The following is a 26534-nucleotide window of genomic DNA, read 5'->3' as shown; positions in this document are numbered from 1 at the left end:
AAAGCAAACAAAAACAACTGAAAAAGTGTGATTGGTGCCCCTGGGAACTTTAACCCCATTGATTATGGAATGCCAATGAGACTTACGAACTCACTACCTAGGGTCAACCATAAATGTGGCGTCCCATAGCCCCAGACTTATACTCAGAACACTTTCTGGACTAGTGGAATATAAGACCAGGACTGGACCTTCTCCCTATTGTACCCAGGACAAAGAAGTTGACTCCAAGGGTCAGTTGGCTGACCTCTTGTGTGGCTACATGGACACAAACAAGTTGCAAGAGGCCTTTTCCTAGAAATGCCCAGATAACCAGTAGGAACTGGACCTAGACTGGACTTTGAAGTTGACCTGAGATCCTGGAGGCCTTAGAAGTGTACTCCTGTGGTTGTTTGTGCACCATAAGGAAGTTTGAAAATCTTTAAAAACTTTTCCTCCAGAGCTTCAGTGGGACTTGCCTGAAAACTTTTTAGACCAGCAGTTCGAATGTGTTCGATTGAATTTCAGCTTCATCCTGCTCAGGGCACCCAGCATCTATGAAAAAACGACGAAATCTCGTTCTGCGTAGGGACTTAAAAAACATTCTGCTAGAACTCTCCAAACCTCTAGAGGGACTAACCTACTTCAAGCATCCGGCGATGCTACAATTTTCAGTGGCAGCCTGCTAAGGGCAGATCTTCCCAAAAAGAACAAAGTCCCTTTCTGCGTTTAGACTTAGAACGTTTTCAAGCTGTAAGACTTTCAGCATGACCGATCCACTTTATGTATATGTATCCGACCAGGGCTCTATCACGGTCACCTTCATATTGCACTTATGTAACTATCTACTACAATCATTAACTATCATAGGTGCTGTTCGCTTCTTAGCGATATTTTCTCTTAAAACTTTACAAATTCAAATCCATGGATCCCTTATTAGAGTTTTGTAGTTTTGGTATAATTTGACTCATTAAATTATTCTCTTAAAATTACATTTTTGTGGAGTTTTATTTTGTTTTGTGTGACTTTTTCTACTGTTTGCACAGCTTAAATACTTTACACACAATAAAAATATGTTAAAAAATACTTTACACCTTGACCTTGATTTAAGTTTGACTGCTTTGAGTCAATTTACTAAGGTTTGAGTACAGGTTTACTTTACTTAATTTGTGTGGTATCTAGCAGGTGGTCACCTTATCCTTTGAGGTGGACAGCTGCCTATCCCGTCAGATAACAATCCACTTTCTCAATGAGACATTGTGAGGAGGCTATGAGGTCAGCAAAAGAAGCTTTAGTACGGGCGGAACTCCATAGTGATAAAAACGAGACCCCACACAAACAGGGACAATGTTTTTCAAAACAAGGCTCAAAAGAAAGGAGAAAGGAGGCAGGGGATAAAAGAGGAGAACATACAGAGGGATATAATAGGTGTATTATGGAGGAAGGGGGATGATGTAGCCATGTAAAAAAAAAAACAATGGAGGAAATAAGTTAGGAAACACAAGAAAAGAATAAGGAGACATTTTTGAAAAAGGGGATTAGAGGAATGGAAACAATAAATATTTAACATACAATCTTTATGATGTAAATTGTGTTACACATTTGGAAATCGTTAGAAAAACATAAGGTTTCGTTATTTTCGCAGAACAAGGCCGGATATAGGGTTCAGATATTTTAGTTCTCATTATCTCAAGTATAAAAACTGACTGCTTAACCTTAGGTTGTGTCAAGTTGGTGATATAAAATTAAGTGAATGTGGCATCTGGCCAAGAAAGAGACAGTGAGTCTGAGTTTCTGAGACTGAGACCTGGGGTGAAAGCACCATTTAATATACAACACAATCGTGAGTAGGAGCAATTGAGGAGTGTATAATATGATACTGTTTAGTTACTGAAAGAATTCTTACATGGGGGGGTCTTGATTTTTCAGACCATAGGGTAAATTCTGAAAGAATCATGATGTCTTTACCAAGATGTTGTAGTTCGCTCAGCAGAGTGAACAATGTAAGTAAACACGGTCTGATGATAACTGTTCCTCAGAACAAGGCTGCATGCAGTAAGGTCAAAGAAGGCTGCAGGCTATATATAAGAGCAAACTCAACATTTACATGTCGCTGAGTGAAGGCGGACTAGACCAACTTCTCTTGTTCTGTTTATGCCAAGTTTGGTAATCATGAGCCAGGATGGTGTCTGGTTGTTAAAGATTCCATAGTAGACTTTAGCATCATAATTAGTGTCTTATGGCTAATCAGGTGTTAACTTTTCCTTTAAAAAAGTGGAGCCGCGGTGCAGGCTTGCCTTGAGTCCCTACATTACGTTTAATTCCTTTGAAGACATTAATACAAAAAGTATATTCCCATTCCTTGTTGTTCACTTGGTCGCTGCTCCAGTTGAATATATGATGATACAACGAATTCCGTTGCAACGCATGCCTTTACCACGCATGCGTTACAACGGAATTCGTTTAGCACGCATAAACCTTTCACCGACTATTTGCGTGGTGACGTCATACGTCGTGAAGAGAAAACGGCATTTTTTTACCGATTTCTCTTAATCGACTGATGCCGACGTGACTTAAGGTGAGTTGTTTTATTTGGGGGGGGGAGACCCCCCCAAGCCCCCCCCCTTTTTTTTTTTACTTTTACCACATATGCCTTTACTAAAACATCGTAGTAAAGGCATGCGTGGTAAAGGCATTAGTTGTAACCACGCATGCGTTGTACTGCATGCGTGGTTAAAGATTTCGGGGAAACGGCTTCGTTGTAAAAGCCGTTTCCCCTCCAGTTTAGCATTACTTGACTTTACAATGCACATCTTCCAACAATCCAGTAATGTTATTTAGTTCTCTGATGTTAAGTATGGTCGTAAGTTGTACTACTATTTTATGGTTCAAACTGGAATGTTCAGGCCTCTTCAAAGGTGATAACACTGATACAGAAGAAAAGAAAAATGCTATGGCCAACTCCATCTGCCTGCTGTATCCGAGATCTGTTTTGCTCTTGGTGATATTGGTTGCAGGCTCTGCGCTATCTACTGTGGCCCAGCCCTCAGTTTTCGATGACACGTTACTGCTGCATGAGCACAAAGCCTGCTGCAGTGCCAAGGATGCCATGGCCATATCTAGCCACGTGAGAATTGCATTAGTCCAAGAGGGCTTGAGATTTGGCCACCTAATTTATTTACACAGGTGGACTGGTATATCTCAGAATGACTTGTCACTTTAAGACACTTTTGCACAAGAGGGACCTCTTATATAGGGAAGATGGAGTTAGGCGTACATTGGCCGTGAATGGAATTTAAGATGTCATGTGGATTATCGATCAATCTTTGTACATGTAAACTTTAAATTGTATTTCTTTGTTTTTACAGATGTGCCCCTGACGAAGGGAAGCTAGTACCGAAATGCAATGGGCTGATGTTATTCTTTTTTTTATCATTGTATGACTAACAACTGAGTTGTCTGCTGTATATTGTAAGGCTGATATATGTACAGTGCTATATATTCATGAAAAGAAAAGTGAAGCCAAAATTCCATGATTGGAATCAAGAAGGATTGTATTAAAATCTTTTGTAAAATGTGAATTTAATTTAATTTACTTTTGAGATATTCGTAGTGCGTACCTCTGTCCAGCAGTCTGCTGGCCCTATTTTTCATATCCAGCCACTGGCAGATTGCACCCTAAAACTGTACAGCCTTTGCTTTATTTGCCTATTCACAGCCATGTTCAGAAAGTACTTTCTAAGTAAATTGTTATGATCAACATACGCGGCGGAGCTCCGCTACACAGGTATTTATCGGATACAAAATACAGCAGCAATTTTATGTTCAACTTGAATCATGTTTCTAAGGGCCTGTGTTGGACTGAAAATCTTACCATGTTTGGAGGAAAGGCTAAATAAGGAGGAGACTCAACTGCCTGAGGTTCGTACACCATATGGATAGTACGTGTGGAAGAATAATGGGCAATGTATGCAATTTTAGACTCTTGTGCAAGTTTAATATTCATCTTGCATTTGTCCAAAATATAGCAGTGGATTTCGAGCCAGCACTGTGAAAAATGACTAAATTAGGTATACATAAGCGGCGTTCATTTATGTTCACCACAGCCACTGTTGAAAGTAAAGTGAAAATCGTGAAACAGTGGCCACGCCATCTTGTCCCTTTTTAGGCCCCTTCATACACGTAAGTGGCAGCCATTTTGTGTGTCATAGCCTCTCTGCCCACTGCCAATAGCCTGCGCGTCTCTCCCCCTCACTCCCCGGCCTCGCTAGCATCTCCCCGCACCCCGATAGCCCCCGATCTCTCCTGTTTTGGGCCATAAACGCGCCTCTAGCGCGACACTGTCTCCGAGCCACATCCCGTGCTGAACCCCTCCACTCTTTCATCTCATTCATAGAACAGGCCCTTTGATAACTTCTTCCTCCCTGCCCGATTGCCCGGCCTGATCCCAGGCCATCACCTAGCCCAACAGATGCAGTTTATTGCCCCCTACAGTAGGACCTCACCTCACATCAAAGGAGCGGGGATTAAGCAATGCCTTCACACCCCTAGATCCGACCGATCGTCCGCATTCCTGTTCCCAGCGGAATGTCCAGCTGCGCGATAGCCATCATGCTGAGATTTGGGTGGGGACCCCTACTGTAGATATGTGTGAGAACGGGCCTGAACCGGGGATTCCAAAGATGCCTTTTTCGTACTTCAAAGCAATACCACGGATGTCATAAATGTAATAAAGCCATAAACCTGTGTATAAGAGGTCAGGCCTCAGAGATGCGGTTAGAGCACCTCGAGAAGATACCCTGTTGTCTGATTTGACGTGTTCTGATTCCGTCGGAATAAACTCCTGTTTCCTGCCTTCAGCCTCCAGCGCCTGCCTCTTTGTTTGGTAATATTGAATGGTATGAGAAGCGGCTAACGCCGGGCAAATACTGAAGGGTTCTTGGTCGACTTCGATTCTGCCTTTTTACAGCACAACACTTGCAACATGGGAGAAAAATAATGTAAGAGTGATGATCTAAATTGGATTTTTACCGAACTATTGTCCAAAGACTAAGTTTGAGGTTTTAAACAAACATCATCTTATATGGAGCACCTCCTTATTTGCATGAGATAGAGGAAAGGTATTATTTTGAGTGACCGAAGAGATGCGCCTTTCATCGGGAATTTAAATACAGGAAACCAAAAGGCTCCAGATATACATGTACAAAATGGTTTTGATCAATCTGGCAGTAAATGTGGCAGCAAGAGTATTGCCTCAGGGGTCAGGCTGTCTTCCCAAAAATACACCTAAAATTACCAATCTTGCTGGTAAGTGGAGACAGGGGATAAAGAAACGTATTAGTGACTACTGTGTAGGTCTGAAACTCACATAATTCAAAAGGTTTGGGTTCCCTCCGTAGTGAAAAACCATGTAGCACTCAAAGTGTAACATTCTCACAGCCAATAAGTTACACTTCAAAGCCCAGAAGGCGCTGAACATTATCACATACCTATAACAGAAGTGCAGTGATTGAGACTTTGTTCAGTCTTAGGATGCTCTCACTCGTACCAAAACTGCAGGTTTCAAAAAGCTATGAAGCTTATTTTGAGGGGAAAGAACTGTAAAAGATTCCATTTGAATGTCCAGCTTTATAGATATTGGCTGAGTGACTGCTGCATTGATCTGAGACAGACGCACTGTATTTGGGCTCTGGCTTGGTCTCCTCTCACTCTAAACCTTCTTGATCCTGAAAAGACTCTTCACAATGAGCTCTAACTAACTAGATCTACAGCTACAAATGTCCACAGAAACTCTACCCCAGCAGCACCAAATGGGAGAAATAAACAGTCAATTGATCCAACAGCCATGAACCAAACTTTAGTTTAAGTAGGTGCCTTCTCCACCTTTTAGGTTCCAACTACAGACAGAATGTTGCCGTCTACAGTCGAAAGACCTATAGCAGAAAACAACAATACTTCAGCGGGCTTTCTGTCACCCCACTGTTTAAAATTGCATGGCTTTCTTGTCAATCTAATTTGCTTGCATCATAAATGATGGCCTTCCTTCCTCTTCTTGTATATGTCCCTTCCCTGGAGAATATCTTCTTTACCATCTTTTTGACTGGATGACGTGTATCCTTCCACACCAGAAAACTACTCTTTTCTTTTGTTTGTAGCACAACATGGTAGTGCGTGTGTTTCCTTGGTGTGCACGTTTCCCTTAGCTCCCCCACTCTGCATTGCTCCCATGTGTTGCAGCTACCCCTCAAACCCATGTACCCAGTGTTGCTCCCATGTGACTCCCTGCTCTCTTGTTGGAGTTCAGTTTTACCCTCAAACAATTGCCGCCCCAACCTCTTCATTTCCACCCTCATCTTCACGTGCCTCTTCCTGCCATGGGAGGAAGTAGCAAGGCACCGGATGTTAAAGTTCTGTTAAAATAATGCAATTACGCTGCAGGATAACACAAACACCCCCGCTGCAGGATCTGAGGGAGACCACCCTGTTGGCCAGGAGACCTACTCTCATCTCAGTTGGTCTTCATCGCCCCCAGCCCAACAAGCCTGTTCTCTGCTTCGTGTACTCACAGCCGATTTTTCAGTAGAGCACTAATAAAGTTAGTGCAGCGGCCTTAGAAGTGTACCTTTCGGTTCGACTTTGGAACACTAAAACTCTAATGCAGCTGGACACACAAAACTTTAAAAACCACAGCTGTACAAGGCCTCAATCTTTGATCGGGGATCAACTCTACGGCAGTCGGGCACACGACTTTGCAATCATAACTTCTACTAACAGCTGTTTAATGCAGTCCAAAAACAAACAGAGCTCTCAGGTTCCACATATGCCTCACTCAGCCACTCCAGTTTTCTGAATGTACACATCTGTACGTTTCGTCCTGCTTATGCTATTGCAGAATTAGAAGTGAGAACACCAGAATCAGAATGCAAATTGAAAACCTGGACTGGAAGAGCTGCATAAGCACAGAATATATAAATCAGAAAAAATGTAAGCTCTAAAGAAAATCGCTGTTGTAACTGCCAAACAATGCCTTCTTTGCCCTGTGCCATATGGTAGGAAGAAAGACATCACAGATTAAAAATATGTAAGCACTTTTAGACCAGATCACTTAAGCTCTACTAAGCATCTGAACGTGTAAGCATGTGCAGGTTTATACTCTGACCCGATAGATTGTTGCATGTTATCACCTGCTTTCCCCTGCAGATTGTACTTTCCTCTGACAGAGCCACGTTTTCAATGTATCAGATTGCTGCAGGTCTATGTTTGACATTTATATGTTTTATGTGTGACGGTTTATGCTGCATTGAGCTAAGCTTATGTTCCTTCCTAATAAAAACAACGTTGGTGTCCACCATGTTGGATCGGTAAATTGAAGAAAAGAAATGCATCGTTATGCATGTACGAGAATGCATAGTGGTGCTGGAGCTACGGCAGCGCCATGAATCACATACGCATGCAGCAGCCCACACTTTTATTATTTTTTTATTTGCTGCTGCTGTTCAGCATCAGCAAAAAGGCATTGTTAAACGGCAAAATTGTTGAAAAGGCTTTGCCAATGCTTAGTCAATTACTGCTAGGGTTCTTCGTTGGAGGAACCTCGCCAAAATTTTACGAGGAAGTGAAGCCGGCCTTTGCAAACACATGTGGTCAGCAGCTACTGGAGTGATTGAACACCAAGCATAGTGCGGTTGGCCCCTCGCCACGAATCAGAGGGTTCCTGTGGTCTTTTGGGTCACTGCCAATGGACCCAGAGGAGGTAACATCAAACACAAGACCTCTTCCTTTCTATTTCTGTGGTCCATCTGGGATAGATTTTAAAAAAGGACAGACAGACTGTAATGCCGAAACGCTGTACTCGCCCAAACATTCAAGAGGAGAATATGAACCCAAGATGTGACGCACCGCCTCTGCTACCGTTTGAAGGTTCTCTTCTGGATGCATTTGCAGCTTCAGAGGTATTGTGCCAGCCAAGCACTTCCCCAGCTTCCATTCTTCACTTGTAACATATGGTCGAGGACAGCGTGACCCAGATTGCGCAATGCGAGGATCAAACTCCAATGTGGGAAGATTTATCCGTGATATTACGTCTCATCAGCATTTAACTCTCGCACATTGCAGAGAAAGGCAAATAAAGCCATATTGCAATCTTGCCTGATGCAAAATGCATCCACATAGCACAAATGAGCACTGGCGTTGCGCACATTTGAAGGCGTGCTGAAAAACCCCTTGTGTGGCGTATGATGCTGGCAAAGCAAGTGTATGCTCGTGAATTTCTCTTTCCTTCCTCCTTCACTCTGGCTGGCTCTACCCAGAGTACCTCACTGAGTAGGACCTCTCATCTGAAGAGTGACTAACAGCACTTTCCATGGCTGCGTCTCTCCTGTGCAGCCCTGTGGGTCACTCCCCAAAGCTCCTAGAGGAGCCACCACACTGAGATCACGTGCCCACACGGCTGCCTCTATGCAATGCATGCCTGGGGGATCCTCACCTATAGCTCCAGGGGGGTTATACAGCGAATCCACCACAAATCCTGTATCCAGGGCAGGCCGCAGGCTGCTCCTATATCACTCCTGTGTGGATGCAATAGACCCCCTCAAGCAGGTACAACAGTAAATTAAGGTAAAGTCCATGTGTTCTGTCTCTCACTCTTTAAAACACAAAGGCACAGAGAATTAAGACCGAAGAGCTCCACCCTAGTCACTCATCAATGACACTAAAACACTCTACCAGTAGGTTACATGGTTATTCACCGCTTTTCCAACCAAGCACTAACACAGCTGCCAAGGATTCAGATTTCCATAAGTGACATTTTCATAATTTCAATGTAATTATGAGTGACATTTTAAAGAATATGAGTGACACTTTCTCGTGAGCGACATCAAGCAATGAAGACGAGGGAAACATATAAATATTACAAGTTACACCACAGAGTGAGGCTCAGGCATGCATAGGTAACAGCCAGGCTATATTTTATTATGTCACAACTAGTTTATGCGCCTCATCCCTAACAAAAACCATTACCCCGAGCTGAGCTGTCCTCCCCAGTTGGCAAGTGGAGCCACTTACTGCCCAGCCCTCAGCAGGCACCAGATCACACCAGCCGCAGACAGCCTCTCACAGAGCTACAGGCTTTGCTGACAGTGACCTCCAGCTCAGCACTGAAAGTAAAGTAGTTGCTGTGGGACTCGGTCGACACTGAAGGCAAAGATGAGGGTGAGGGACCCAGAACCAGTACCTGGACCTCAGACTCTAGATCTTGTCCCTCCCAGCACCATGTTTGTGTTAACACTGACAGACACTCAGGGGTGGCAACTGGTAACTAACTGTCTACTTACTCTGATCATCAGCATGACTGGCACGTCAGCGGCTTACACTGCAACAAGACAAAGCTGTCTCAGGCCGCGAGCGAGTCACACCCCACGCAATCTGCCTTAGGCTTCAGTCCAGGCTGCCAGGTAGTCCTCTGTAAGTCCTTCCAGCCGGCGCTACAAACCATGACTTACCCGTCCACTGCACTCATTCCCTCGGCTGGCTCGGAAATTACAATTGAAAGTGGCGGCCTTGATTATATTAGACCACAGACGAGCGTGGGAGCCCGGCAGGTCACGTGGGAGCAGCAGCAATGTGGACTGAGCTGCGGCATGATTGCGGATGGTCTTCCTCACAACCAAACTCCCCGCTCAGGCAGCGCTAGCCAGCAGGACCTGAGGCGCCCTCTGGAGTAACTGTTGGGCTGGGCACTACTGACTGACTGGTGGGGCCGTGCGGCACCACCAGTACTATCTAATGATACATTGTAGCTCATCTGGGAGCAGTGAGACCACAGGCAGCTAGCTGCAGCCAGCTGCCGTACACTGACTGACACTATGCCTTATGCGTGACAATGCATTTCAGTGCCGTGATGCGGAGCACCACACTAAAATTTAGAATGCATTAGTCTAGCGCCTGATGAGTGGTACTTGGCAGGACTGCACTACGCACTTTGCATCGTGCTACCTCTCCACTTATGTGCTGTGTGTCTTGTCAGGGGCATGAAGCACTTTATACATACAGTTGTAATTTGTTGCAAAGGCATCAGTAAAGGTACTTAAGCTATGTGTTCTAGAGTACACTACTGACCACAAGGAACTAGAGTCGAGTTTGAGCATTAAGGGGCACACCAAATCCACATTTCACAATCTCTTCTTTCAGTTGTAAACTAGTCCTACAAGTTTGGTTTTCATCAATTTCCGGCAACATATAGGATCCCCTCTCATTAAAAGTATGTGTAACTGGCATTCCAGAGTTTGGACCTGGCACTCTCAGGGCCTGATTCGTGTATTTCTACATGCAGTCAGTCAGCTGGCTGATCTAAGATATCTCAATGGGATGCAGAGGGTCATATTTAAAGTGGGCTCTTCTGCATTCAGCACAATACTTTGAATCTAACCCTGGCTTCGGCTGGGAATCAGTGGACTTCTTTAAAGCTAACTTTAACATAATATTGTTTGTTTGCAAAATCTCAAGGTCTGCAACTCCAAAATGGCATTTTGGTACATATTAACCCCATTATGCATGTCGGAGAAAAATTGAGACCAACAAAATGGGCTTACCACCATATATGGAATCTCAATTATGATGGGGCATGAAGGGGGCGTCCTCCTTAATTGATATTCGGTATAGTTTGTATCCACAACTTCAGAGGGGTCTACCACACGACATGCGCCTGTTTCCAAGCTTAAAAAACGTGTCTTTCAGAGAAAAAAAAACCAAGAAGATACACCATCTGGCGCCACCAAGTAGTATTAGCTACCTCTTCATTAAAAATCTATAAACAAATGTTGCAACACGAACAAGTGAACTGAAAAAGCACAGGGTCTGGGTAAGAATGCCTCGTCTGTGCCTCCCTTCTGGCAGCCTGGTCTTCTGGTCAACTCCATGTGCTTTGCGATAGATGAAAAAATGAGTCAACAGAAGAAAACAGAAATGGTTCTCATCTAACCATATTGTTGTAGTATGGACAGTTGTATCAGGAAGCCACAGATGTGACTCCAACATGAGAAAGCCCTCTCTCCCTGATCCCCCACATTGCTTAATTACTGTGCCTTGATACTTACTGGCTATTGAAGGGCTAAAGTTTAAGGTATTTTTCAGTTGTTTTCCAAAGCTGACCTGCACATTTTACCGCCCATCTCACTTACAACTTGGAGTATGTCTTCTATTCACACTCAACAATTTGAGAATACTTTTTGGATAGACCCTCTGCTGTGAAGCCTCTTTAGGGCTACATAACACTCCCAAACGTTGAAAAGCACCTCTACAAAAGGGAAGTTTCTCATCCTCGTTTCAATGATCCAGACCCTACATAGTACCCCATATATGTGAGGCTCAAATAAGATTGCTAACTACCTGGTCAGAAACCTTGTTCATCTAGTTTGTCTTTAAGCACTTTGACTGCGGCTTAATTCATCCCCGTAATCAACCTCCAACTTTGAAAATCCTTACATTGCTAGAAACACACAAAGCTCTGAGTAAACGAGGCTATTGGAACACCTTCGCTCACTACTTATCCAGCCTGACTTTTATGTTTTAGCGGAAACCAGAATCGTATATATTGCTTTGGGTAATGTGGAAGGGATGATGCTTGTCCCGTTTCTGTTGTCCTTGAAAATGGACGCCATAAAACTGAAATAATAGGATTTGCCTTTTTTCCACTACTTAAGGTGTTTTCCAAGGTCTGACTGTGAATATTCACTGCAACAATATGTGGCTTTCAAAATGTGATCCTTCTACTCATGCCGAAAACTATGCTAGTCCTTCTTACTAGCAACCTTCTCAGAACTGTCACATTATGAATACAACAAATCATCGCATGTTCCAAAAAGTGGCATTGATTTCCCGTCATGAAATATTTTGCAGCCCAATTTCAAAACTGGGTGTCCCACAAGCGGCTGCATTACTTGACCCCTTTCTGCTTCTGGGCCTTTTTTATAGGCCTGGGCGGTGAACTCCGCTCCGTTCGAGTGCAGAAAACTCCGCTTAACGTATTGCAGCGGAGTTTTTCACAGTTCGCGCTCACGAACGGTAAGTTTGCGAGCTGCAGCTCGGGTAGAATTTCTACCCAAGAGGCAGAAAGACCAGCGCGAACAGCAGTTCGCACTACACTCTGCACTTGCAGCACTTCGCTGAGTTTTTTTTGTAACTTTGCAGAGTTCCGCGAAGCAAAACTCTGAACTATGCCCAGGCCTGCTTTTTTTACCATGTCAGGGTACCCTTACCCATTCACTGCGCTCAACCACACCACATTCGCAACTGGCTCACAGTTCCACGTGAAAAGAGACTACTGTCACATATTCTGTAAAAACATACACTCCAAAATATAGACTTCCAGGATCTCAAACTTACATAGATATTTCCCAACAAAAATGGCCATCTGTTTTTTTTTATTCCTAAAGTACAGTGTAATTTCCCATACTTGGTGTGCGTGCTTGACAATGGAATTGGGTGCAAGTTAAAATGTATTTGAAAACATATCTATGTTAGTTCAAAACATATTGAGTTTGTATTGGAGTGTGTTTTTAGAAAAATGATTAGGGATAGAGGGCTTGATTTAGAATGTGGGGGACGGACGGGTATTTCGTCACAAATGTAACGCTATTTCATCAGACTGATTACAAGCGCATTTCCATTATAACCTAGTACACTTGTAAGGTGGACAAGCTATACGTGATGTTTGAGACGGAGTACCTGTCCGTCAAACTCTAAATCAAGCCCCGTGGTGTCACTAGCTACACTTCCACATTACTCTGAAGCACATTGTTGTAACAAAATTATATTACCGAACTGCTTTATAAATGCCACAAGGCGTCTGCAGCAGAAGAAATACAAGGCCACAGTACAGATGCAGTGTCACAACGCTGACCCTTTGCATAGCCACAACATTCAATTAAATATGCTTGTGCGAGGTCTCACTTTCACCAAACTCGAGGATATTCACTTTAGTGACCTCGGGGACAAGACTGGATCACCCCGGCTTGCATTCTGCGACTTTCAGGTCGGACATAGATTTATGCAGCAGGTGCATTAGCCAGCAGTGGCATTTTACACTACACATTCAGTACGCCGTGTGAGAGGAAGGAATTAAAGAGCTGATGGCGTGCAAAAAAGGTAAAGGGAAGAACTGGCACAGAGCATAGTTCGGGGGAAGCAAGCGTAGAAGCAAAGAATCGTGCAGGGGGCCTCAGAACCTCCACTTACATTAAGCTTTGGTGCGGTGTCGTAACCAATGCGTGTTTTTTTGGTATGTGTTAATCTTGTTAAAATCCAGTGGAAATGCTGGCAACGTGTTACAGACATAATCACGCCAACAAGCCATGTATTATTTAGCGCGCATGCAGCTCTTTGAAAGCAGACTTGTTGTGGCGCGTGCTACCCACTCGTTGCCCCAGTCCAGACGGGCGGTGATGTGGCGCTTGACGTCATTCATGCGGTCGTGCGTCAGGTGGCCCACGAGCACCTGCCTACGCAGATCCAGGATCTCGTTCATGATGTGCCACAGGCGGTGGAAGAGGTCGCCGTCATTTTTCTGTAAAACATACAAAACGGGCATTACTTAACAATCCACAGAGGAACACAATCATTTCTCTGCATAAAGCTACGAGTGAGCCAGGAGCTGTGCGGAGGTATAGCCGAGAAAGGAAAGTACATTCCCTCCCTTGCCCCCTAAGCTCAGTTAACATGCGGGTACTTGAATGACTCACTCAGGAGGTTTTATTTTTGTTCTGCTTTGGAGTTCTCCCCACTTTTGCGTTGCTTTTCTATATCCAATTTACCGTTCGCTAACCACATGCCTCCCTTCCCACGAAAACACATTAGTCACAGGTTTTCCATTCGACTCCTCTTCACAGGATGTTTTTTTCACTACATTTGATAATGTTTTAAACTAAGATCTCTCTCTCTCTCTGCTGGCAGGCTGAACCAGCCTCCCGCCCATGTCACCAGCAGAACAAAAACATTAATCACCGTCACACTGAGGCGCCTTATTTCAGATGCAAAGATACCCTGAAGAAAACGACTTTCGTACTGCTTGTAATACTCCTCCCAGGGAGGAAATATTCGCTCCACTGACTGTCACCAAGTAACATGCACACTAGCAGGAAAACAGAGACTATATCTGCACTGGGGCAGAAATGTCCTAAAATTTGATGGAAGTGTGTCCACACTGCAGAGCCTTACGGGCCCTTCAGAAAGCACTAATGTCAGCCAGAGCCCTTTGTCCACTAACATGTACTGGTAGTAAGACCTCTCCACTTCTTGAACACTCTCTATGATCCCTTTAGCCAACAGTGACTAAATATCCTGGGAAAGGATGGAGACAAGAATTTCTGAAGTATAAACAAAAACATGAGAACAGGAGGGTGAACGGGTTTTAAAGGGTGAACATAACCATGTTCAACAACTTGCAACACTCACTGCTCTGAGGTAACTGAACACCAGCCGGGCAGATAAAAACGAATTGTGCCGGTGCATGAATATGGGAGGGGAAATCAAAGTGGCTTGACTGCAATCGACAACAGGAAGAGGACTGCTGCCCTTGCTGGTGACTTAATTTCCTCTGGACCCACAAAAAGACAATATGGGTTGTTTCACAGGCTCAGATAGGCAAGGCTGTATTTTCTGTATTGTTGGCAGGGCCAGACTCGCTATAGCAGGCATTCGGCATTGGCCCGAGAGGCTGGAAGAGTGGGGGCCAGTTTTGGAACAGTGGGGGTCGGTTTTACAGCGTTGCTGCAATATCGGCCCCCACTAACAAAAGCGGCAGTGCTGGGGGCCAGTTTTGTTAAGCAGCAGTGTTTTCCCTTGCTCCCCCCCAATCACCTCCCTCGGGATGGGGGCGGACCGTCAAAATTGCCAGGACTGATTTGGGTTCCCAGTCCAGCCCGGATTGTTGGTGGAATTGACGGGCTGTTGCTAGCCAACTGAGGGCCATAGCAGAGTTGTGGTTGAAGCCAAAGGTGGCTCCTCGGCTAAGGCGGAGGAGTGTCACCCCACTGTTATTTCAGCAGTGCAAAAAAGAAAATGATAATAACAGTACGTTATTATCATTTTATTTTTCTCTGCGGGAGTCGGGCGGGGTTGGGCTCTGTGACACCAGAGCATGGGAGGGGTGGTTTGTACTCTTCTAAGTGCACATGAAGGTTTGACTGGCGCTCTAGGACCGGCCACAGTGTCATGCACATGTGGCATGTTATCCATTGGGCTGTGTTGCACAGCCCCCTGGAGAACATTGCCAAGCTTCCCAGGCGCTGCTGAGCTTCCAAACAGGACGCTCAGACCAATTACGATGCTGCTCCTGCAGCGTTGTGATTGGCTGGGAGAGTTCGGAAGCCTGGGTGCTTCCGGTGCTTCAAACAGATGGAGGAGAGGCATACAGCGGCAGGAGAGGTGTGCGGCAGAGAGGTACGTTTATTTTTAATCCATTCCCACCCCCGCCCCATCACCCTCATTCCGAGGCAGCTACCACTTGTTGAAGCACTTTAAAGTAAAATCAACTTATCCTTCATATTCCCTGGAGCCATCAAATGGCAGGTCCATAAGGGAGGTTTCCCAGACAATCTTTAGGGGTGCACAGGGTCGGCTCTTCCACAATGGGGCGGAGGAGCGTTGCCCCATTGTTTTCTCGCAGTCCAGAGAAATGCCAAAACATAAAATGGTAATAACTAAAATTTATTACCATTTTATGTTTCCTTTGAGCATTGCAGGAAGGTGGGCAGGGGTGCTCTGCTCTTTGAGCAAGGCAGGGGAGTAGTGGTTTGGCCATTCATGAGAGCGCAAAGACTGTTTGGTCGGCCCTCTCGGGTCGCCCAAACCAGTCATGTGCACTCTTCCCTTCTCCATGCAGGCTGGTTATCAGCCTACATGGGAAAACATAGCCACCCCATTAGCCCATGGCTGAGCGGCATCCCGAATCACAAGCTAGCAGCATTGTGATTGGCTTAGGGGAGGGAGCCTGGCTTTAAAAAAAACATCCCTGCGACTCCCCCTCCGCAAGACCCCCCGCAAATCCCCCACAACCCTTCGCGCCCGGCCCCCCACCCACGAGAAAACCCTGCCGCTACTGGGGGTGCATGGTGCTTGATTCTCACACTGCTGTCTAGGGCACAACTTACACAGTACTTTTTATAATTATATAGGTTCCCAACACATACTTAGGCACACCCTGACCTGAATTGCTTGCGCAAAAGCAGTTTTGAATTCCTCAGGAATGGCAGGAAGGAATCACACTGGCCATATTTCAGCGGGGGTGTTTATAACACCCCAGAAATCAGGCCTCATTCAGAGATCTCAAAGTCTAACTACCGGATGAAAAGACCGTCTTCTCAAAAGCTTCTATGCACTTCTATTCCCTATCTGGCAGAGCAGTGGAGAAATTTATTGGGATTGACCTTGCTGGTGGGGGCCTGAACCACCAAGCTCTCAGGAGCTGGTTGCTGGGCAGAAAGGTCAGATCCACGCAGGCAGGGATATGAAGTCAAGCCACATGGTGACTTACTGGTGAAACTGAGCATGGATTGGACCAGGTCACAATTAATGTCTCTGTCAAAGCTTCATTAAAGGGAAGCAAGGACTTTGATATGGCAGGTTGCAAGACCACAGCCAATAGCCTTATCTTGGTCTCTCTTGTTGATAGCTGAAGATCCACCATGCCAGCAGCCCTTTAGACTACTACCGCAAAAGAGGCATTATCCTCTGTAGGAGGCCATGTTGTGATTTCGATTCTGCCACAGAGTGAGCATTCAGGAAAACAGAATTTTGGAAATCTGAATATAGGCCATTATCAGTGTAACCACTGTTGTCATGCATAATATTTTAGAGACCCAGACAACTTCCAGATATAATCTATACAAGGTCCCACGCCTTTGGTAGTACTGGTGGTGAGGAAATGGACCTTCCTAGGAATCCTCCCTGGCTGGAGGTTGAAGCTTGGCTACCTCATAATGGTTAATCAGCTGAGCATGGGCTGACATCGGCTTTGCATGTGAAACAGGTAATGGACCCAGCGCAGGCACGTCTCGAGCAGAGCCTGGAGATGATGGGAACGACATGGCCTTTGGTGCAGGTGTGAAGATTTGGGCTGATGCCAGATTTGGAAGATCCCAACAGGGTGAGTGTGCAATGATGTGGTAGGCTAAGCCAGCGGAAATCCGATTGAGCACACCTATGGTTCCAGGAGGCTCAAAGACTTTCCAGAAGGGACCATCATTATCTGGAAACACTGCACTATGGCCTCCATGAAGGCATCTACTTGCTGTAGGGTTGACGATGGCCTGGGGAAGTCAGCGTACATCAGGACCAGCCTTGGGAAACTCCAAGTGGACGTGAGGGCAGAGTCAGGTCCTTTGAGTGCTGACTAAAAAACTCTCCCGAGTGAGAGTGATAGGACTGAGAAGAGTCACTTGGCCTGGTTATGTTTATGAAGCAATCTGCCCTACTGACTACACCTTCAACTTATCCAAGGATGGTAACTTGGAGCAAGATCTGGACCTGAAATGGGAGCGAGTGAGTGGCTTTGAGTGCAATCTTACATGTTTTTTGTTCTCTGAGAAATAGTTTCACATTCTGTTACCTGACGGCTTTCTGTGCCTCAAGGAGCATTCATCATAGGATTTAGTCATACTTAGACCATAAACACTACAAGCAGACCTCATTCCGATCCATAACTGACATCTGTTACTTACAGCCATGGCAGAAGTCTGAATCCTCTGTTCTTTGGGCAGGCCAGTTCTCTAGAACACGGTCTTGAACAAAACATTTTTGGAGTCAGATAAACTCCGATAAACGTTTTAGGAGTGGAGTTCTGGATTGAAGTTAAAGTGTGTGGGAAGAAAGGAACAGATGTGGTGGCAAGTACATACAGTTAAGTGACATCACTTTCAAAGGAATTGCGATGCCACCACCGAGTACTATGGCACCCCTTATCAAGGCACAGGTGCAATTACTAGAAAAGCTCTAGATCCAGTCTAGGAACCGGGGGAATCCAAAAGTTAAGGAATCTATTCAAAAGTTGAGAAACTTTTGGTTAGAATTCACCATCAGAATAAATGTTTTTCAATTGACAACCACACCTCAGCTTGCATTGAGGTAAATAAGTAGCAGAATTGACAGCCCTGTCCTCCATGGCACGCAATGAATCACATATTGAATTAAATTGTCTAATGTAAGCACAAATGTGCTTGAAATGCCTTCCCTTTTTAGGACAGGAGGAGGTGGATCATGGGACCAGCGAAAGAGCTGCGGGTTAGAGTGCAGGCTCTATCGCTAAGAAATCAAATCAACTGTCCATCAAGGAAAAGCACTTTCACATTTTTATTCTTGAGAGAATGAACCCATCATCCCAGATTTACTAGTGTCAACGAGCTTCATTTAGAGATGCACACTAATGGTTCATCTGTCAAAAATGGACTGAAGCACTCTTAAAGAGAAGTGTTGGCAATACTGCATTAGTGCTGCCTTTCTGACGGATTTTGGCCTTAAGTCTGGTGTGTCACAGCTCATTGATGCACACCCCTCTGTCAGTGGCTTGGAGTCAAGTGGAGATGAGCTGTCGTTTGTCACTTGGCTGAGTTGGATGTGTCAATGTACATTTGGAACGTGAACTATTGGTCAATATTAACAGGCGACAGTGCTGAATCGTCGTGGGATCCTCGTACTGGAAGAAATGTGTTGGCTGTAAACTTGGTTTGTTGTTGCTTAATGTGCTAGACAAAACATGTAAGAAGTACTTAGCAACACATTGGGATCAATTACATGAATCAGTAGCAGACTGCTGTGGACTTGGGGCCACTGGAGGAAACTTTCAGGTGAAGTCTGAGTGCAAAGGCTTTGCAAGTTTCTCTCGTTTCAGTGGAAACAATGGAGTTCTGGCTGTTCTCCATCCAAAAACCTTCATGAAAATCATATATGGATACAGTTTGTATTCGAGGTAGCGTTGAAACATAGAATATTTGCCAATTGATTTATTTTCCAATTATGTTATATGTACTATTAATGTGATTGACACACAAGTATAATTTATCCTTAAGATTTCCCTAAATCAGACAGCATTATAAGCATTCTCAGCAGTGTACCATCATTTGTTTAAGTGAACACATTTGGTTACTATAGTAAACGTCCCTGGTCATAAAATTACCACAGAAATAACTTATCAAAATTAAGTAATAAGGGGACAATCACTAACAAGTGAAAAGTCCAGGCAAGACTCCACCGTTGCTGTAAATAATTATCTTATTAAGATCTTTTATTTACATGAGGAAATGTGCCTAATTGAAGTCTTTTTTTTTGCTTCATTTCAATTAGGGGTTTTGTAAAGGGCTATGAACCACTATGCACATCATCAAAGTGCCTCGAATAAGATGCATAGACAAGGGTGGATGGATCCATTTCTGAATAATAGCAGACAACAGATCATGATCGGGGGCGGGAGTGCTACACCCATGTATGCTGATACAAGGATGATAATGCCAGGGAGAACACACTTTAAGGTTTTCCGAAGAAAGTTTTTAGGTGTTTCTCCAACAATCTTGCTAGTCGATTTTGAAATGCAGTGTCAGGCACATGTGTGAAACAATGTACTCATGGAAGTGTGGCACCAGCCAGCTTTTGCATCAATGTGCTCGTATTCTTTGAAGCCTTTTTTAAAGCAGGGCTTTAAGTTGACAGCAATTTCAAAAATAATTTTCTAAAGTCTTTTTCAATTTGTGCTTTTTATTTAATTTTGTTAACCAGAGATTAACAATTTTGCACTACTGGTGGAAAATCTACAAAACACAATTAGTTAAGAATAAGGCGGTTACTTGTAATATTGTCACTACCGGCACCCACACTACTATCCATTGCACAAATGTCTTCAGTGGTAGGCCAGCAGTAAGGCCCACCAAAAATAAATGTGTACAGGTCATGGCATATCACTAACAAATGTTTTTATCACTTACCACATAAAGCTGTTTCCACATTGTGCCCCAGTCTCTTAACGTAGATGTCATCTCTGTTATGACAGAATCTTCTGTGGGAATCACCACTTCAAACTGTCTGTGGTGGTCAGAAAAAAAATATCAAACCGATGTACTTTAGAATGGTCTTAGGATAGTACACATCAATAGAGAGTTATATGAATGGGGACACACGTAAGTAAATTCAAATACAGTGACATATCCAAAAGTATGCATGGACGCAAAGACGAAGTCTTTGAGGCTTACATTTTAATTCATTAGTGCAACGCTTCAAATAATGTATGTACCCAATTAAGAGACAATAAATACCATCACACAGCCTTCTATAAATTACGGACACAACAATGTCAGTGCACCCACACTCCTCCCCACATCACTAATATTGCGTCAGTGTAACAGTATGATAATAAGTCTTTCTAATGATAATGTTTACAATCAGCTGTACTGGTTCTCATATGCAGCCATTTGTTTTCACAGACGTTGGTGCCATACTTTTCTGACTGCAGTTATTTTATTAGGCACTTAATATTGCCCTGCAAACACAAAGGATGTTTATATAACGCAATACAAAGATTATTGAACAAAAATGCACATCTGCATGCATCTTGAATATCTCACTTGCAATATCCGGTGGGTCCACAAAACATACTGTACGTTGACTGGTGTCATCCGCCATCATGTTGGAAATTTAAACATTACAATATATTTAATCAAGCAGAGGCACTTTTTTAGCTATTGCCTTTGCCAGTTCATATTTCTGATGCAGGGTAGCATCGGCAAAACAAAATACAATAAAAATAATGCACAATGATTCGGCCACATCATTCCATAGGTGCTTGTATTGTATGCATGATGATACAAGCGAGTAAAAGCATCATCGTGCATGTGAACCCTTAGGGAATGGTACGGGCAACGCTTTGTTTTTGTTTATTTACCAATCCAAGATGGCAGATGCCAATTGAAACGGTAAATAAAAAAAAATTAGAAATGATTTAAGTTGCGCAACAGTGCTTTTTTCACTTAGGAGTGGCCCCAAAGCAAATGGTATCTACCAGGCCCTCCAAAAAAAACTAAAAGTAAAATTACAAATATGTATATGTAAAGGACTACAAAGGATTTGGAGAGCAATGGGGAGCAGGTAGAGAAAATGCAGTGGGGAGTAGATGGGGGCAAGGTAGCATCTGAGGCCGCTTGTGGCTGGGCCAGGCAGCGGCCAAAACAAACAAAAATATAATAAAGAAAAGAGAAGCCAGGAAGAGGTGGGGACAGCAAAGGACATGCTTGGACGAGTTATGAGGGAGCAATACAGAGCACACGGAGGGTGTTTAATTCCATGGAGGGGGTGCAACACAGAAGGGAGCACGACAGAAAACACATGCACTGTGATGCTGAAAGAAAAAGTAGTAGTTTCCTGCATGTGATCAATGGAAGAATAAAAGTTATGCAACCAGAAGTGTGGTAAGGAGGCTATGTTCAAAGGGAGGGACAAATACAAGAGGGGACGAGCAGTCAAATATGAAGCAAACAAACAAGACTGATAATAAAGCCCACTGATGGTAAGCAATCAGTGGACTCTAAGCCCAGTGTAAGCTTTGGAATGGTACAAATAGGTCTTTCGCAGACAGACTGCTAAGAGCGGTCTGTTAGGTAAAAAAGTCTTAGATTTTTGTGATGCACTACACAACCAAGTGTGCAAGGGTTGCAATTCAAGAAGTGCGGAGATCACCACACCCGGTAATTTCTGGGTGCAATAAAGTCTGCAACACCAGGGGTTTTCCCAGTTATATTTCAGCAGGCCAAACCTGCAGGAATTTAACTGGGGGTAAAGACCCATTAAATACTCGGTCATGTGGATTTTGGTGCAAAAATCACCGAAAGATGTATGCTATTCCTCTAATTTGAATAGGATGACTTTCAATTGGGGATATATATCACAGTTGAAAAATTCAGGTATTGGATTTTGCCTGGTGTGATAATGACAAGATAATCCTCTGGAGCACTTGGAATTAGGGCATTTTTATCTTCCAAACAAAATATTACATATACATTTCACGGGTTAATAGTTAAAAAAAATTTAATTTTAAGGGGCACTGCTTTAAGGAAATCAAAATCAATACCGTATGCCAGAGTGATTTTCCAATTCTTGAGTCATCAGGAGTGGCCCTGGCATTTGCCACTCCATATTAAATCAATCTGTTTGTACCTGTGTTTTCCAGACGTTTCATTCAGCCTGTCACTTATCTTGTCAGTCTTACATCTTGCTATAGTAGTACATCACAAGATTGTTGTACTTATAAAATGCCCGTTTGCTCGCAGGCTTAATAATATCCCTTGCATTTCCTAGATAGGTTAGGTTACTTTTATTTAGCAGAGTTACTTAAAACCATTGCTACAAATGAGTCATTACAAATTCAAAAGTTAAAATCGATTAAAAAACATTATGATATTACAGTCCATTAATAAAAATGATTATTCTAGCAACATCAGTCTCTTTCCTTGTCAGCTGCAGTCCCAATCTGATTTAACATTTTCTTCTCCACTTTTCCTAAAAATTTCACAAGCCTGCAGTTAAGGTGCGTGTCCCCAGGAGAAAAGCACGCTAACACGGCTTGCCTCCGTGTACGGATGCCTCTCTGATTAAAAAGTGGTTTTAAAAGCTGTCTCTTTTCCTCTGTTAGGTCTTTGCACGTACAGATGAGATGCAGCATATCTTCCTCCGCTATCCCACACAGATGGCAGTTAAAATCAGATTGGTTTTTCAGCCAATGTGGAAAGTGCTTTGTGCATGGCAACACGCCTAGTCTGTATTTTAAAATTTTAATTTTTATATGTTTGGTGAAGCCGGAAGCTAAGTACTTTTGTGCAGCCTGAGAAGAGTAAGTGAACAGGATCAACTAGCCATGCGACCTCTTTGCTTCAATTCAAGATTCAATTTTTACAATTTTCTTTGTAGCTTTTTTGAAAAGACAGTGGCTTGTCGGGGTTGCCCAAAGGTCGGTTAGGCCCAGGATTGAGACACTGGTAGCTAAATATTTAGCTGCTGGAGATGACTGTTTCTGTTGTAACTCAGTCCATAAGTGCCAGTTTAAGGTGCCTGGTTTAGATTTCCTCTCTGTGCCTCGCTCCCGTAAGTTATTGTCGGAAGAAGTTGTGCTCGTATAACTTCGACTAGATAGGAAATGTATGTTCTTCCCATTTTGATGGACATCTGATGGGTTAGTAAATGGGCAGCAAAGCGCTCCCTTCATTGTCGAAACTAGGCAAAGCCAAGAAAAGCCTGAGAAGAAGTTTACACAGTGATCAGGTTTATGAGTTCAGTGCTAATTATCACCCCTCACAGCTTCCCCCCTATAGTTTCAGACAGGTCAGACGCTTACATTTTTAGTCCGAATAGGTCTAGAAAAAAAGCAAATTATGCCGAATTTGGTTAGTTAAATATAACGTTTTTAAAAAACGGAATAGGAGGTATTTAATACAACCAGTACAACCTACGCCAGTGTGATGGAATTTATCAGGCATGGTAACTACCGCACTCTATTCTGCACAAATTGCTATTATGGCTAAATGTTTCTGGCGGGCTGCTGTTGGTGCATGATGGCAGCAGCAGATTACCTCCATTGCTCCAGCCCAATCCCAATCACAACTAAAACAGGCGCCCCAGCAGCTGGGGACCAGAAGAATCGAGCTGCAGGTTACCATGCCAAGAGGAGCAGATGCCAAAGTGCTGCTGGGCTACCTGTGAGCAAGAAGGGAGGAGACAGAGTGATCTTTTATGCTGGCGCTGTGATGACCCAGCTGACAAGGGTCAAGATGTTGGCAGATGGGGCCCCAGAAAAGTTTGACCACTGATGGGGAAAAGCAGGTTGGAGATCAGTTACTGTCACCATTTTAAGTTCTGCATACCCTCTTTTTGGGGAGCATAACAAGTAAGATTTTCTTAACCCCCTGAGACATGAGTATACGTGTGACAGCAGAGAAAGGGAAATCAGAAACAAATTTCACACCCCTACCTTTGAGCTATATACATTTGGAAAAGCTATCTGGAGAAATTTATAACTGCTAGATAACTCACTGAGTTTATTTCAGACTCCCTTAAATTAGTACAACATGCAACAGAAATGTATAATCAAGGGGTTTTATTATTCCCTAATCTACGCTAACATATAAATATTAGAACCACATTGATGATGATACAAGAACTAGCAGAAGCAAATGATATCAGGGTTAAAAGAATAACACCACCACACATTATATATAATGTTAGTTAAACCCCTATCCTGCCTCTATCTCAGATTTGTGAAGGTATGTAAAATGTGCATTTCATACGACTGGGCCGCCAGCTTACTAGAAGGTATATCCTTGGACAGACACAGCTGCCATGCATGTAGATAGTCCTTTCCCGTTCTCCCTAGCTATGAGGCTACTGTAGCCGTCATTATGAGCAGGCATGTAAACGGGATGGTGTCTCTCCACCATTGGAGTTACCAAAACCAGGAACCAGTAACACGGGATGCAGAGACCATATCACCCATTGGTTTGAGTATGACCCTGACAGTCCACTAAGAAATGAGAACTTGCCAAGGGAATCCGTAATTCAGGATCAGTTTCTACCAGAAACTCCTCATTTCCCCACAGACCTTCACCCAGAGATTTCAGAAGCCCAAATCTCAGATCTATGGTGTTTCTGCAGATCTCATAATTCTGATTGGTCGGTATCTGCCATTACTGGCTTCATCAGAAATACAAAGCAGTTATGAGGACCATAGTAATGGTTGCCTGGATACCAAGATTGACTATTGAGGATGGCTTGGCAACCTAGTGCTATGTGAAGGAACCCACCAACCTATTTCTGACTTGGTTCCCTAGTAACCCATAGCTTCCATGATGGCATAGCAACCAATATGGCAGCAAGGGTTCATACAAGAGCCCAGCACAAAAGCTGTTTGTAAACCGCTCACGTCATTATAGGCAGAATGAAAACTGCGTAAATTGTTCTGTTAGAAACAGCAGATGGTATAGGAATATACACACAACCAAATACATAGCATTAGTGTCTAATGATTTATAACCTAAAAAGATATCTATCACAGGCATTAGACCAATTACTAAGGATTATTTTGCACTGCATGGGTATAACAGATGAAAAAGGAAAGAACCCTTCCCAGAGGGCAAATTCATGCCACGCAAGGGACAAAGTGGACTATTGGAACGTTGCAAATATGCATGGGAGTCAAAAGGACCAGAGAGCTTCTGTACAGGCCGGGTAATGGTTTTCAGGGGACTCAGAAAGGGGCAGACTACGTGCAGGACAGTCCCAGTTGGCAGTGTGTAGAATTTCTGAACGAGAACTGCCGAGATCTAGGTTGAAGGTGCTTGAGGCACTGAAGTAGGCTGGCAAAAGAGCCAGGTGTCTGCAAATAAAAGCTCAAGGGGAGCTTAGAGCAAAAGACTGAAAACTGCACAAATGTATGACGAAGCGAATGAAGAAAGTGAGAGGAGAGAGGGCAAAGTAGTTGAAAGCTGGATGGAGGCATGGTGCGGTAGTATGTCTGACTGCATATCACATCAATGGCACCCAGGGATCCAGGCGGGAGAGGAATAACCACAGAGCTGATGGTTGGGGTGATGCTCTTGATAGGTGGACGCAATGTTTTTCCGATGCACCCCGAGAGTCTCCTCAGGTAGGAGGACACTTCGAATGTCAGTGTTGATAGTTAGAGATAGAGTTTCTATTTTTACCTGTTGGTTAGTAGCTATATGTTTGATCTGCCTAATGTGAGAGCCCTAAACAGCACAAAAAAGAGGTGCAGTGTGCCAGAGGAGCTGAAGGGAATGAGGGCTTTCTGCCAGAAACTCACCCCCTGCCGCATGACCTCATGAGAGTCCTCTTGCATATACCCACTGTAACTCAGTCTTCGTTATGACAGAGCAGGTGTGGGTATTTTCCAAGCACGCGGTTTTGAGTTCAATACAGATAGCGTATCTACAGATAAATAAAGGAGACACGTATTGGTAAACAGCAGATGGTAGGGTCCCCTCTATGGCATAAAACTACATTCCTAAAACGAACTAAGAAAGCTTCTTATGAGACACTAAAAGGTGCGTGACCTGGCCACAGCGCATATCTGAACTTTTTTTCCCCCCTTTTTTTTTGTCCTCATTTGCCAGACCCTCGTTCCAAAGAAAGAAACGCCAACCACCTGGGGAGTCATTTAGGCGCAGGGCAAGAACATGCTCCTTACCCGAGCCCAGAACAAATGTACCAGATTGGCGGAAGATGTTTTCAAGGAAGATTTACTCCATCTAGGCGGATTTTGGCCTGCTGGGCCAGGTTCGTGGATGACCTTCTTGAGCGATGCCACAACTAAGGCCATGGAGTATATAGGCATAATCATCGGACCCGGGGAAATAAATAAATAAATTTTAAAAAAAAACAGGCTAACCTAATGATAATTCTATCTCCACTGAACCAACAAATTCCAAAAAGTGAGATTGCTTTTATGCAGGACCTGGCCATGTCCATCCTTAATGTTTCATACAGGGACATAAGCCAACCTGCATGCGATGGTGCTT

At 43.8% G+C, this 26534-nt stretch overlaps 1 protein-coding gene across 2 annotated transcripts in view; it reads right to left on the bottom strand.

The window, feature by feature from the left end:
• DOCK4 (dedicator of cytokinesis 4) overlaps nucleotides 1-26534 on the bottom strand; it is a 1604094-nt gene that overhangs the window by 1096546 nt on the left and 481014 nt on the right. For both annotated transcript variants that reach the window (XM_078674485.1, XM_078674490.1), the window contains exons 5-6: nucleotides 19944-20040; nucleotides 13389-13537 (exon numbers count right to left, since the gene is read on the bottom strand). In XM_078674485.1, the coding sequence (XP_078530611.1) occupies nucleotides 13389-13537; nucleotides 19944-20040 (246 nt within the window). The remainder of the gene's footprint in view (nucleotides 1-13388; nucleotides 13538-19943; nucleotides 20041-26534) is intronic.

This window comes from Lissotriton helveticus, chromosome 1_1 (assembly GCF_964261635.1).
Source record: "Lissotriton helveticus chromosome 1_1, aLisHel1.1, whole genome shotgun sequence".
Classification (NCBI taxonomy): domain Eukaryota; kingdom Metazoa; phylum Chordata; class Amphibia; order Caudata; family Salamandridae; genus Lissotriton; species Lissotriton helveticus.
The sequence above is the reverse complement of the archived record's forward strand: the minus strand, read 5'-3'. Positions and strand labels throughout refer to the sequence as shown.